At 34.6% G+C, this 15,155-nt stretch overlaps 1 protein-coding gene across 1 annotated transcript; it reads right to left on the reverse strand.

Annotated features, from left to right (window-relative positions):
- Positions 1-366: 366 nt before the first annotated feature.
- LOC136799613 (uncharacterized) lies at positions 367-7,346 on the reverse strand. The gene is made up of 3 exons (XM_067056336.1): positions 6,872-7,346; positions 2,219-6,418; positions 367-671 (listed from the first exon to the last, which is right to left on the reverse strand). Exons 1-3 carry the CDS (start codon positions 7,344-7,346, stop codon positions 367-369), a joined length of 4,980 nt encoding a protein of 1,659 aa, XP_066912437.1.
- Positions 7,347-15,155: the final 7,809 nt, after the last annotated feature.

The raw sequence follows: 15,155 nt of genomic DNA on the forward strand, positions 1-15,155 counted from the left end.
TGAAAAGTCTAGGCAAGGCTTCTACTCATGATCAAGATATTTAAAGTATATACAGAGTATCCCATGAAAAATTCCTCTTAAAAAAACAAAAGAATGTTTTCATCTATTGTTCTGGGGAATTTCTCATAGGACATCCTGTAGTTGGACCAGTTTTGAAATCTTTCTCATCTTAAATTCATCAATTTTTTCATGATAAAAAGTACTAAATAATTTCACTCGTTGGATAAGAATGTATTTCAAAGGAAGAGAAAATAAAGGAGAAAAGAAAATATTGCTTTTTGCAAAATACCCTTCCCTGCTGTGAGCCCCCCCCCCCGTGCAATGATTTTGACATGACATATACTAAATTATTCCATCTAATTACTTCTAAGGCTTGTTTCGTGCTGCTAATTCTTCTAGTCTGCTTTCTTCGCGTACTCTAAATTTGAGTCTTTTACCGTCACTCAATTTATTGATTCTTTCGAATGGAAATGATTCAATTACCATGTCATTTAGCTTTTTCACACGTGATAATGCAACATAAGTTAAACCATCCATGCTTTCTTTCTTTCCCAAATCCACAACAACTTTATCCAATGTAAGGCCTTGAGATTTATGAATAGTTATCGACCATGCAAGTTTCAAAGGTATTTGTATTCTTTCTTTCTGTACGTTATCTTCAGATGAAGTTTCTATAATAGGCACAATTGGAACACAATTATCTTCGTCATCAAAAAAACTTGGCCCTGTATATCTATCAAATTTTACTATAACAGCTATAGGAAGCGCAGGTGGCAAGTGGTTTCTTTGGAATATTATGTCTTTGACAATGCCTAAACTTCCGTTACAAAGTCCCACATCTGACCACAAGTTTCTTGTAAGCATTACTTTGGCACCTTTTGCAAGGAAAACTTCATTTGCTAAACCAAATTCTTCTGAGGATGATTTTGATGCACTTGGTGGAGTATTTTTTGCTTTAATGACTGCAATGGGTGATTGTAAAGAATCCAACATTTTCCCATTATGTTCTCTGACAACTTCATTTGCAAAGGATAGCCTGATGCATTTATTACAGGGGGGGGTCAACATTTATAATACCAACCCATAGCCCAAAAACCTGACTTTTGACCTTTTCAGCTAAGTTAACACCACCACCCCAAAATTGGTATCGATACCAACTTGAAAATCATAATTTTCAGAAAAAGGGGGGACCCACCCCCTTATTTTGGTATCGATACCAACTTGAAAATCATAATTTTCAGAAAAAAGGGGGACCCCCCCGTAATTTGGTATTGATACCAACATGACTTTTTGAATTTGACAAAATATCATGGGACCCACCCCCTAATTTAGTACCAATACCAATCTGACAAATTTGAGTTTAAAGCTGTTTAAAGGGAACCCACCCCCTCCCACACAATCAGGGTACTAAGAGAAACTTCAAAAAAACTAATTTTTGAAATACTCTTTCTTCAACACAACACAAAAAATGTCATATGCTAAAATAGAAAATGACTGAAAACTGACAATATAATAAAAACAAACCCAATGAAGCTAGGAAAATCAATCTGAATCAATATTATCTGAATATAATTGATTTGCAAAAACTAGGAGAAGCTATTGTTAGTACATAATTTTAGAACAGAATAGATTCACTCATTACCAAATGCTATCACAGAAAAAATGTTTTTGCTTCAGGCTTGATCAAAAATAAAACTTGAAAATATCGAAAAAGTCCAAAATAAACAATCTTCGAAGTCATTTATACTTATTACTCATTTACAGTCATTATACTCAAAAGCTAAAACAAATCCAATTGAAACCTGTTTAGACTGATATGTACCCCGGGGTATTTTCTAGCTATAAGGGCAAAAATTAGGAAAGTTTTGCTGTCATTTTGATATGGATACCAACTTTCTGAATCATATTATTTAAAAAAACGGGTACCCACCCCCTATTTTGGTATCAATACCAACTGAGGATAACTCTTTTTTTTTAAAAAAAGGGGGACCCACCCCCATCAATACCAATTTGACTTTTCAGACTTTTAAAGGAAAAAAAGACACCACCACCCGGCTATGGGTCTGGTATCTGGATGTTGACCCCCCCTGTTTATTATAGTCAACAGGGTTTTTTTCAGGTTGTCTGGTCAAGAAAAAATTCCAGTCTTCCATTGTTGATTTTCCATTTCTCAAATTTTCCAAAGCTTTTCTAAATTTCTTTTGTGACTCATCCTCACCAGCAGATCTCATATTTGCTTTAAGTTTTACGACAGTTCTGAAACAACAATAGGCCAGATAACCTGCAACTGCAATTTCATTTTTTGGAAAAGAATGGTACAATACATCATCCATGACTGGTGGTAACTGTGCAATATCTCCTACTAATATAATAGATATTCCACCAAACAAAGTTTCTAATTTTCCTGTTGCTTGACGACAGCGACTATCTATCCAGCCTAGCAATCTTTGGCCTACTACAGAGAATTCATCAATAATAATATACTCTATGTCTTTAAGGTCAGTTTGTAAATTGTCAAGTGACTTTCCTTTGAGTTCATGCTTTAACTTGCTTCGAATTGGCAATTTGAGAGTACTGTGCAATGTTCTTCCATTAATATTAAAGGCAGCAATACCAAAATAAGATGTCAATAAACACTTTTTGCTAAGGAGTTTTTTAATGCAATTTATTAAATATGACTTTCCACTTCCTGCAATCCCAGTGATTATCATTTGTAAAGGGTCAGCATTTACATTTTGTGCATGATTATGTACAATATTGTAAGCTTGGAGCTGCTCTGCATTTAAGTTCTCAACTTGATATTGACTGTAATCTGTGGGATTATCGTTTTCAAAAGTCTTTTTTTTCTCTTCAATCCAAAAGGGCATTGCATTAATTTGATCTTGAGTATAAGAATCATAAGAATCAGTCCAATATTGTTGATTTTCTGTAGAAACATTATTGGGCATGGAATTCAGGTCTGCTATATCCATCCAATCTTCACGTAAAAAAATATTTTCACTTTCTTCCTCTTCATTCTCTTCATCTTCAACCTGATATTCAAAATTGTTTGCATTGATGTAATGCCTTTTCCAATTCGGAACTAATTCTCTTCCTAAAGAGCTGTTGATGAATTCTTTCCATTTCTGGCAATATGTCTCATTTGTTGCTTGTAAACCTTCCCAGAGACTGTCTACAGAATCATTCCATGGTTTGTACTTGATCAATTGGAATAATTTACAAAATAAAGGATAACTGTCACTCTTTGGGTTTGGACTATAATTTGGAAAAGTACGAACAACAACTGCCTTTTTCCTCTTTTGAATCTTTTTGTCTTTAGCACTTATTTTCCAGTTCGAAACAAAATCTATGAGGTTACTTTGCCTAATCTCATTGTCTTCATAAACATATCTGGAAGCATAATCATCTAAGAAAGAGGTTTTGGTTTCAACGCCATCATTGTCAATTTTCATTTGTCTTGATCCCTCAAGAGAGCAACTTACAACATCAAATGAAGAGCAATGTAGTTTCAAAGACATAATTTGATGCATTACTTCTTGAGCACTAAAGTCTCTTTCACCGACAGATTTGATAATCAGTTTTCGAAAAATATTACCCGAAGTTTCCTTTCCTGAAAGATTACCAATGACAGATGTAAACGCTTCTTTTGCGACATCAGATATCGTTTCTGCTTTTGATGCATACTTGGCAATATAATTCAAGCAAGCATTGTGGTCAAGGATAATTTGTATATCGCAATTAGCCCTCCATGATTGTAATTGAAGCTGTTGATGTCTATTCATTCTAGGATCATTTCTTTTCAGAACAATGTTTGGAACATACTTTTCACCGCCTCTCTTCAATTTTACTTTTTCAAAGGTTAAATGTGTTTTCTCGCAGCATTCAAAAGGAAATTTAAAACGACACTCCTGTTTGTCATTCTTAGTTCTTAGACAATAGGCTGAACTACATTTTGTATGCCGCTGCACGCTATTTGCTAGATCTATGTAATCTTGTTCTAAATCCTCTTCAGGTATATCCTCAAGTCTCTTTTTGCATGGATGAACATTTGGCTTTTCCCATTCATCAACAGGTCCTTCAATTGGATTCATAGCTGTCATTAAAGAATCTACATAATCACAGATTTGACTTTCAGCATTGTTTCCCTCGATTACAGCAAGATTTAAAAGAGTATTATTTTCAAGGTCAATCTCTGTTTGATTTGATAAAGTTTGTTGAGCCAAAAAACCTTGCAGAGCCTTCTCAGTCAACTCACATATTCCCGGATCATCTTTCAATTTTGCTAAACCGTGACAATGTATAGAACCACGCATAACAGCAAATTCAAACCTATACCAATGCCATTCTGCATTTAAAGATTCATATAACCAATGCTTTACAAAACTTTTTACTCGTTCAGTGAAGAGCCAATCTACTATATGAGGATTATCAACAATGTTTTGTCTAAAATCAGCAGATTCAGATTCGTCATTTGAAGAAAATAAATCATGAATGTCTGGCCAGTGAAAATCAGCCATACTCAATGTCCAAAATATAGTTGGCGTGCCCATTTGTGTTATTGTGGCTTTTAATTTCTCCTTGACATCGCACCAATAGGCATTCGTACCTGTTACATTCTTTGAGTATCTTTGTAATTTTTTCATAACTACGTAGTGATCATTATCCCTAACAAGATCTTGTAAATCTTCAATGCTCAAATTAGCTTCACCTGGGTTTTGCTTGATAAAAAAATTTCCTTGACTAATCAATCTTTTTCTATACAGCATATTGAAGCCCCAAAAGGAAAATCTTGGGTGAGATGCAAATCTATAAAACCATTTTCCTTTGTCATCAATTTCGGCAAATTTGATTAAATGTTTCAATTTTTCAGCAAAACTCTCTGTTTCACTTTTTGCTATTTCCCTTATGATGGCAGGATTAGTTGGGTCACCTTTTGTGTCTGGAAACAATGTTGGAAATGCAAGACTTGCTAAGTAGGGTGTATTGAATTCACTAAGTGGAGTACTTCCTATATCAACTTCAGTTTTTGTATTCAAAATTTCACTTTTTGTTAAGTCAGCTTCCTTTGCTTTCTTTAGTTTAGATGGTAAGAAACTTTTCATTTCAGTGTTTTCATCAAAAACACGTTCATTGTTATCATCATTAACTGGACCTAAATCTGGTAATTCTTCATTTTCACTGACATCTTCATTTTCACTGACATCTTCATTTTCGTTGTCACTTTCATTTTCTTCACCCCTCTCAATATCATTTTTCTCATTAATTTGTACGTGCAAGTCTGGTAAGTCAATGAATCCATTTTCAGGCAGCTTTTGTAGCCTTTCCATATCTATATTGATTTCACTATATAGAAAATTATTAGGTTCACCTTGTTCATTTTTTCCTGTCAGCCATAATAATGCCTGTAAAATCTTTTCACGTCTAACGACAAGTTCTTTTGAGGTATTATTTTTCCCATTTATTTTAAAAATCATTACAGGTATGTCACTTGGTTCTCTTGGTAGGACATCTGCAATTTTTTGTACATTGTGAGGCAAATTCAAAACGTGACCTTTGTAAGCTCTTTGACCTCCTCTTGGCCGGGTGTACACTTGCATTACAGGAAAGGCTCTAGCTATTAGCATTTCTTCAACTTGTGTGAGACCTTTTAGTGCTTCTGGCACGGGACTTGGTTTCATATTATTTTCGGCACTGAATTTCTTTGGAGTTCCTTTGTCTCTTTTGCAACGTGTACAAATGTAATCATCGACTGAGTTTACTTTTGGCGTAACTTTTATCGGCCAGGATTCAAAACATGTTTGACATTGAGTTATTGAGAACTTCATGGATTTCTGAAAATCTTTTATATTTCCATTGAGCTCTGTTTCTTTTTGTTGGGTTTTCGAATTTTTATTTTGTTTTAGCAAATTGTACCTTTCTCTTCGTTGTTTTGGATCATATTTTTCTTTTCGCTTTTGTGAATTGTAAATTGGCTTTTTCTTTTCTTTCTCATAATCAGCTTTTCGCTTATCAGGGTTATAAGATGCTTTTTGCTTTTCAGGGTCATAAGACGCTTTCTGTTTTTCAGGGTCATAAGACGCTTTTCGTTTTTCAGGATCATAAGACGCTTTTTGTTTTTCAGGGTCATAATATGATTTTTGCTTTTCAGGGTCATAATAGGATTTTCGCTTTTCAGGGTCATAATATGCTTTTCGCTTAGCAGGCTCATAATTGGCTTTTCGTTTCAAATTTTTTACCTTTTTGTCAATACTTTGAAATAAATTGTCAAGTTTAATTTTCTTATTACTTTTGCTACAAAGACCTTCATAGTTAATTATGTTTCTCTTCCGATTAGGATATTCTTTTTTGGGCTCATTTTTTGGAATAACTTTATGAGTTTTTTCGTCATTTAGATTATTTTCTTGAATAGTCGTGGTGTCTATAACAAAATCAATAATTTCGGAAGCTTTTCTATAAAACGCAAAGAACCATCCTCCATTATTTTTTGAAAACATTTCATTAATGTTTTGATAAAATATTTTGTCAGGATTCAAATCATCAATGTAAACCCATTTATTTTCAATAAATATACCACAAGCAAAATGGGCACCACAATTCCTTACAATGGCATGTAATTTATAGTTAGTTTCTTTCACTAAAATCTGCTCAAAAAATCTGCAATTGTTTATGCATAATGGAGTAGAAAATTCTATCAAGAGAAAACTTGGAAGATCAACAGCTTGAACCTGTGCCGGTATATTCACAGAGCAAGTATTGCAATTTATTACTGAGCTTGGATTAATAAGAGAATTCAATAAACAGTTCGGCCATGAACTTGCATCAATCATAATCTCTGGATACATAATTTCTGAAAGGATACTAACAATGTTACCTGTTTCTCTACGTTCTTTTTCACTACCGCAACTATTACAAATACCGTGAATTACAAAGCTTGCTTCAAAAACGTGTCTCTCTCCTTCTGATAATTTCTTGAAAATATTACTTCCAAAAATCTCTTGGAACTCTGCGTCACAATTTCTTTTCTTAAATGTATCACAATTTTCCGTGATCCTTGACCATAACGGATCTCTAATTTCATCCAGCAGTCGAAAAGCATTACTTTTAATATTATCATTATTTTCAAATGGAATTTCCATTGACCCACTTATTTGAAGCAAAGTAAAAAATTCACTTGATTCTTCAAACAACATCTTATCTTTAATTTCTGGAAGAAGCAAGCGGTAACATATTTCAAGACAATCAACAGCGCAAGAAAAGGTACGTCCAGCAGTTGTTCTGCTTGAATTTCGAAAATGCGCAACACTCAATGCAGTGTCTAAATCAATTAAGTAGTCTTCCTCTTCCATGACTGAGAAAAAATGTTTCAAATTTCTTTGTTGCAGAAGCTGTAATTTATTAGTGACACTGAAATTATGCTTCAAAACAAAAGTTTCACAGAACGTATACGTAATTTCCCCTAATATTTGGCTTTTCTTTTATAATCAGACTTTTTTAAATAAGCAGTGTAATTCAGTTTCAATAATTCTTTTACTTTAATTCACTTTCAATCAGCTTGAGGGTGCTACTCAAACTGGGTTTGACAGTGTTTATCCCAGCCCTGAGTTTCCTCTCAGAACTGTGGCAGTTTGAACGTGCTGATCAAACTGTTTGGCCGAAAAATAAGTCAATCTGAATGTCTAAGACAGGAGACAGATTGTTTAATTTGACTGTCAGCAAATTCACTGTGTTTTATATCTTATATTTTTGAAAAAAATTAATGCAATTCGACTGCTGGACTTGCTTGAAAATCAAAATGGCCTCTTTAATCAAAAACGTGCAATGTCTAAGAATTACCTGCTTTTGAAAACTTGATCCACAAATCAATCTACGACAAAAAAACTCCGAAGAGAAAAATAAAGAAAAACGTCCGCCGCTCATCATGTAAAAGGAAAAGCTATTTGCTAGGCTATGAACGCCGCTCATGTTTAAAAGGAAAAGCTATTTGCTAGGCTATGAATGCTACCGGAAAATCACGGAGTAGTAAATTGGCCGGAAAGCCGATTACGACGCAAAAACAAAAACAATTCGCAAAAAATCGAGATTCTAGTCCAATATATTGCGTGAAGCTATGAGTGCCTCCTCAGTCGCTGCGCTCCTTGCGGGGGCAATTAAGATTTTTTATCTCAAATAAAAATATGAAGTAAAAAGTAAATGAAAATAAGAAATATTTGCGGAAATCATAAATCATGAATACATTACAAATCAATAAAAACTGGATTTTTAAGTAATCATTTACAGTTTTTTACTTTTTTAATCGTTATACTCCTGCTCTATCCATTCCTCATCACCTTACAGGGATTCACAGGGAGGTATCCTGAGATCAGATCATGATTGTTTTCTGTCCACCACGCTGAAGCTCTAAAGGGATGGGTGAAAATATAACAATCTGACGAATATACAATCATAAGGGCCGTGCTCGTCTAAAAGAAACTGGAAATGGCAACAAAGTTGTTGCGTGATTGTGTTTATGAATAGGGCGCCCTATCATAAAAATTTAGTTGACTTTCCGGCGCACAGCAAGATTCTTGTTGTAGAATTTTCCGCGGGAGGACTATTTTCCTCAGATGGTTAATTTTCAAGGGCCTTCAGAGTTTTACCGTGCTCGTAAGAAAATTATGATCAGGTTATAGGGAGCTAACAATGCAGTAATACAATGCAAATAAACCAAAATTCATAAATGGAGTTCCTTAAGGAGGCCCCCTTTTAGATGGCACGATGACATTCTTAGTCGTGGAAAGTACCCTGCACCTGCTTCACACAGACCCGGTAAGATTTTTTCAGCCAGTGGGGATATAATGATATTCTCATATATTTTATGAATGGGGATTTTAATTCTTTTGTTTTCAAGTCAGAAGATTCAGTGGGATGGAGAAAATAGCAACGATACTTTGCAGTGAGGAATGGTTTATTTGATTATTTTCAGTGGGGACGAAAATTGGAGGATAATTTTCCACCGGGGACGACATTTTGTCTAACTTTTCCAGTGGGTCTGTGAGAAGGGGGTGTCGCCCTTGCTTATGTTGTGTTGTCAAGTTTTGTTTTTTGTCTTTAGCTGGGATTCTAACTATCCATCCATGGATCCAGTTGGGCAGTTGTTTTGCACCTTTTTCTTAGTCTAATTCTTGCTGACATCTTATAACGTCACTATACATTGGTAATGTTTTTCGTTAACCTTTGGAAATCCTACTAGTTGGGTACCTCTGGGTTTCTCGACACGCATTCCTGATTTCTGCAGGACACTTTGGGTCAGGTCGCCCTTGTTATAACTGTTTGGATACAGGTCATCCTATTTATGACGTATAGACACGGCTTTCTTAAGACATTAAGGCAAAGGTTGTAGTATTAAGTCCAAGGCTCCTGATAAGCTTTTTTTAGTTTTTGTAGGCTGATTTGGGGATGTATTGTGCAGTTAGTTTTGACCATCGTTTTAGGTGCGAGTCCCTTCGAAACCCCATACACCTACCTAGTGACTAGCTTATATAGTATCAACATGCACATAACACTTACAATTACAATGTGAACCTGTGTTCTCTGATTTTGGATATCTTTTCTATAGTTGTTGCCTTTGTAAAACTTATAATCTCAATCTATTTCAACTAAAAAATGAAAAAAGACTGACAACTATCGTGGTATCTTGTTATCCCAGATTGGTGCCAAAGTGTACAATCGGTGTCTGCTGAATCGAATCCGACCTGTTCTCGACAAAGTACTTTGACCAAACCAAACCAAATGGATTCAGACAAAAATGTTCAAATTCTGCCTACGTTCTAGTGCTCTGTCACATTGTTGAAGAAAAACCTTAAAAAAGGAAGCTGTCATATCATTTATAGACTTCGGAAAAGCTTTTAAAAACTCAATTATCCGAAGAAGAATATTTCTGATCCTTAAAACATACGGTGTCCCTCCTCAAATTGTAGACACCATCCGAATCATGTACGAGAATACGTCTGCTACTGTGATAACTCCAGAGGAAGAAACAGATTTATTCAAGATAAAAACCGGTGTTCTACAAGGGGGATTCCTTAGCCCTCTTTTTGTTCATTGTTGTACTGGACTGCGCCACTTTGTGCTTCTTTTGTACAAAGTGACGGGATAACTCTCAAACGTCGTAGAAGTAGACGGGTTCCAACAGAACGTCTTCAAGACCTAAACTACGCGGACGACATAGCCCTTCTTGAGGACACGATATTAGTAGCACAAAGTCTTTTTTAAAGGTTGAAAAAGTTTGTCAAGATGTAGGTCTATTTCTCAACGCACAGAAGACTAAATACAGGGTATCTCAGAAAAAAGTCTTCTGTTAGAACACGTCGCAAAAACAAAACTTCTTCACGGTGTTGTCCACCAAGATGCTCCGTGCTGTCTACAATCCATCTCGGAGAGACCACCTGTGGCTATGAAAATGTTTAATAATAACTGGTCGAAATATCAAGAACTTAGAAGTAGCAAACTAGAAATCCAAACAGAAAATAGACAACGAAAAATGTAAAGTTGAGCTCTCAAGTTTTTGTAAAAACAAAAGTAAAATAGATTTTCTTCCACTATCAAAGTACACAAGAAGCTCTCTCACCAAACTAGTTTACAAAACAAATCATTAAGCTCATTAAAGATGGTTTTTTCTACCATCAACACCACCCAACACAGGCTCGTAGCAGCCGGGGCATTTGCCCCCCCCCCAAAAGAAAAATTTTTTTTCCAAAAGTTGGTAGCTTTGAAAAATGTTGTATTAATGGCTTCATTTTGAACATAATCCTTTATTTAGATGCGTTGCATTCTAGACACCTTAAATTGCAATTTTTTTCCCTCGGGCAAAACAGGCTGGCTCTCGGTTTACATTTCTCACTTTGCCCCCTCAAAAAGAAAATGCTTCCTACGGGCCCGCAACAAATGCGTTTGTACATGGATCACTTCCAAAGATATCCAAAGTAACAATCCCTTAACAATCAAATGAAAACATTTCTACGAAAAATAAAAAATCAACGAATATTCTGAAGAATGCACCAAGTTGGCCGCCTAAAAAACGTTGTGAAAAATTGCTCACAGATATACGTATACTAAACTAATGTTTGATTTGTCAGCTTGGTTTTATCTTATTTTCAAATGGCTGTACCGCAGCACTATCTAAATTTTTGCGATTTCGGCACTTTTGATTGTTAAGGGATATTCTGGATTGTTATAGGTAAGTACGGTAAGTTGGATACTGTCGACTCGCTCTTGTTGGCCATACGGAATAACATAATGAACATGCAGGGCGTCTACTAATTGAGTTCCAGAAAAGTCAAAACGCATTGGAGGGCCTACTGTCACCTTTAAAGCACTCATTCAAGAAGACACTGGTCTCGTGGGAAAACGGTTTGATAACAACAATGCAAGACCGAGAATCACGGAGGAAGAAATTTATCCAATGCTTCATTAGTCTGAATCGCAGACCTCTACAAAACCCCAGGTAGTATGTATTCTCTATAAGGAGCACGAATCCGTTAGTGGATGCCAGCAGCCTAATGCTTCATATAACGGATGATTCAAATACAAGTACAAAATAAACAAAAATTTCACTAAAAAAGAAAAGAATTTCTCCAAGTAAAAAAAAATTCACTAAGTGAAAAAAAATATCTCACTAAATAAAAAAAGATATTCCATTGAATGATAACAAGCAACATGCTGAATGGACCTGCCTGAGATAGATAGTCGGAAACATGCTGAATGAAGATGAAAATGTTCCAACGAAAAAGAAAAGATAGCAGAATAGCATAGAGATACGTAAGCTTGAAAAACATGATAAAGCAACTTCCACAAATCCAAAATTTGGCTCAAATTTGGCTAAATTTTTTTTTTTTTATCTTGAAGTCTTATATTTTAAGGATTACAATTTCGCATCACCGTGTAAAAAACCAGGAAAAACTAAGAAGGAATTTCACACATCAAAAAACTCCCTTTTTAGGCATTTTTTGGCCCAAATTTGGCAAAAAATTTATTTCGAAAATCGGGCTCTATCAGATTTTAAACAATACCATTCTACATCATTGCGTAAAAAATCAGAAAAAAATACCATCATTTTCCCTAAAAATGATAAAAACGAATTTTCCCAAATAAGAAAATCCAATTTTTACAGCCATAAATTTGGCCCAAATTTGCCCAAAAATTTTCCCCGAGAAAAGCTGGTAGCAGACAGACGAACGAACAAAGGTTAAATTAAAGGACCTCCGAGGTAGGTCCAAAAATAATTCACTAAATGAAAAAAATCAATTTACTAAATAAAAAAGAATTTCCCTAAATAAAAAAGAATTTCACTAAGTAAAAAAGAATTTCCCTAAGTAAAAAAGAACTTCACTGAGCAAAATAAATAATTCACTGAATAAAAAAAATACTCCAAAATGAACAACCTTAAAGCTTCATCTCTGCATCAATGAAAAAAACACAAAAATTTACTTAAGGTTTCGTTTTTAAATAAGAGTGATATCGTTAGCTTACTCATCAATTTAAATTTACTAGCTTTTTCACGTTGGATTGACACGAATGTGGAGCATGATTGGTCAGAAAGAGGAACACAAAAACATTTTTTTGCTTATATCAGCATAATTTAACAATAGACAGACACTGATATGAAATATGTGTCTGATATGAAACGGGAACATTTATGTAAAAATACAACCTTATTGAATCTAACGGAATCTTGTGTTAAAAAAAAACCGTTACCGCATTGGAAGAGATCACGATTCCATTCAACTTGAATAATATTGTGTTCGCCCGTCTAAATATATGAAATTGAAGATGGAATTTGTGGTTTTTCTGATAAATTCTTAAAATTATTAAAAAAACAGATTCAACAGATTTTAATTATTCATGATATGCACCGCTGCATATCTAACATTGTCTGTCATTGTAATGTCTAAAATTACATCACGGACCCAACAGCTGATTGGTTGCAAGTGACGTGTTGACACTTACAACCAATCAGCTGTTGGGTGCAGTGATGTAACACCCTATTTCGGACTTGTTTGGTGCCCAGACTCTTGGCCGCGTTCACGTGGTCTTCCCACTATAAATATGGAGATACGAAGATTGGTAAACTTAAAATCTAAAATTGGCTATTTAGTATTTGGCATATTTGAAGATGAGTCTCCAAAGTGGCACCTTTATTGTACAGCAGCATCGAATTACTGGGGACCGGGCCTTAACATTTCTCCTGAAACCTGAAGACGGAAATAACATAAAGAATCAACATTCCTGCACGAGGAAGAAGACAATTCTGGGAGTTTTATTGATTATTTTGTTGATTTCTTTGATCGTTTTGGTGATATATGTTTACGAACGAATGAAAGAATCTAATGAATATTATGACCGTGAAATTCATTATTTGAGAAACAAAATTGAGAGTATAGATCTCGAAAAAAAAGATGCTTCAATGGAGCCAATTATATATCGCACACAACCCTTTGCTCAAAATGGAATTCCAATAATTGTTAAAGTAAAATGCTACGATTTAAAAATCCGCAAATTGAAAAAGAGGTTTGGAAACCTGGAGAAAAAGATAGCATATAGAACAAAAACTCAGTCCAAGGCAAACAAAAATGTGTCTTTAGTAGGAAAACAGAAAATGAAGAAAATCGTTAGTCATCTACAGTCTAAACACTTTATTCAAAATTCCATATCGAAGGTAAGGAGCTATTTAATAGTACACCGCTATGCAAACGTCATAATTATTACTTTCAACATTTGACCGAAATTCAATTCCACAATCCTATTCATCTTGATTCGTAATGCGTGCAAGTTATTACTTTTGTATTGTCAATAAGTGTAATTGACTTGTAAAAACAATTAATGCTTTTACAGTATATGGCCCCCAAAACGGAGACGGCTCCCAAAACGTAGGTCGCCATTAAAATGAGAATTCTGACCTGTAGATTTATCAGAATTAGATCATTTTTGTTTATTTTGAATGAGGGATTGTCATACTTAAAATGAGCATGTTTTTGATGGTTTGAGACAGATTCAAAATAACATATTTGCGTCTGAAGGAAATATTTCAACACCAAAATTAGATAAAAATTGCATAAAACTCACTCTAGCTCCTTGGATATTGAAAATAAGTTATGAAAATGGGGTATAGGAAACTATCTACACCTAATGCTGTTCAGAAAATGCAGATACATCTGTGACTTTAGAGGATGGGTAAAAGATATAGCATCTTAAAGGTCAACCAGTATTTTGAGGCCTTAGAATCAGCATTGATAAAACCGAAAATTCTAAATATGAGAAACAGCAAAAAATCTTGGAATTCCATTCCTATCAGCTTGAGTTAATAGTTTATAACAAAAAATTATAAAAATATATAAAAATTTTCGCTGTATCAGCAAAAACGGCAAATTCTGTCATTTTTTTGAAAAATATAGGAGAAAAATAACATTCATAAATTTTACATCCATCGGGTCGTAAATTTAAGGGAAAACACAAATATGGTCATAGTTTCTCCCCCTATTACCACTGGGCTTAATAATTTGATTTTAACTACACCTCCGTTTTGGGGGCCCAAACCTGCGTTTTGACAGCCAGGGGTATACTGTAAAAATCTTATCAAACAAATTTATGCCCAAAACCCTCTAAATCATATTTCAAAACTATGGTCAAAATTTTGTATTCATATCTCGAAATAATCACTAAAATTTCAAACCTCCGTTTTCGGGGCCATTAGAAAAAAGCTACCTATCTTTAAGCGATTGAAAAATATTGTTGAAATTGAAAATTTTGAAAAAGAACTTCCGAGAAATAAAGTAAAATTGTTAAAGTTTTTCATGCAGCAAAAATTTTTGTAAAACGTCTTTTCCTCTAGATTTGAAAGAAATTGTAAATTTGATCGACGTTTTGGGGGCCACATACTGTAGAATCACTATTAATGTGAATAGTCACTCATTTGAAAATGACAAATAGAACAAGTAGCTTAGTGATGGTGTGAATTTTTGAAACATCTGGCGTGATGGACATGATGTGAAAGCTAGATTTTTACGGTGTGAAGGCGTGAGTTTTGGGTCCTATGGGCGGGGGAGGGGTTCAGTTATAAGTTTCAAGAATGGTATAATACTTATCACAAAGAATTTGACACTTGATTTCTTTTTGCTGCC

This window comes from Clytia hemisphaerica, unplaced genomic scaffold (genome assembly GCF_902728285.1).
Source record: "Clytia hemisphaerica strain Z4C2 unplaced genomic scaffold, Clytia hemisphaerica genome assembly, whole genome shotgun sequence".
NCBI lineage: Eukaryota > Metazoa > Cnidaria > Hydrozoa > Leptothecata > Clytiidae > Clytia > Clytia hemisphaerica.

Excerpts from the sequence above, each read along its gene's own strand:
- LOC136799613 (XM_067056336.1), bottom strand. The coding sequence starts at position 7,346 with ATGGAAGAGGAAGACTACTTAATTGATTTAGACACTGCATTGAGTGTT. Across the intron at positions 6,419-6,871 it reads AAAAGAACGTAGAGAAACAG|ACACCACGACTATTCAAGAA; the intron begins GTAACATTGTTA and ends ATTTTGTTATAG. Across the intron at positions 672-2,218 it reads AGCAAATATGAGATCTGCTG|AAACTTCATCTGAAGATAAC; the intron begins GTGAGGATGAGT and ends TGCCTATTATAG.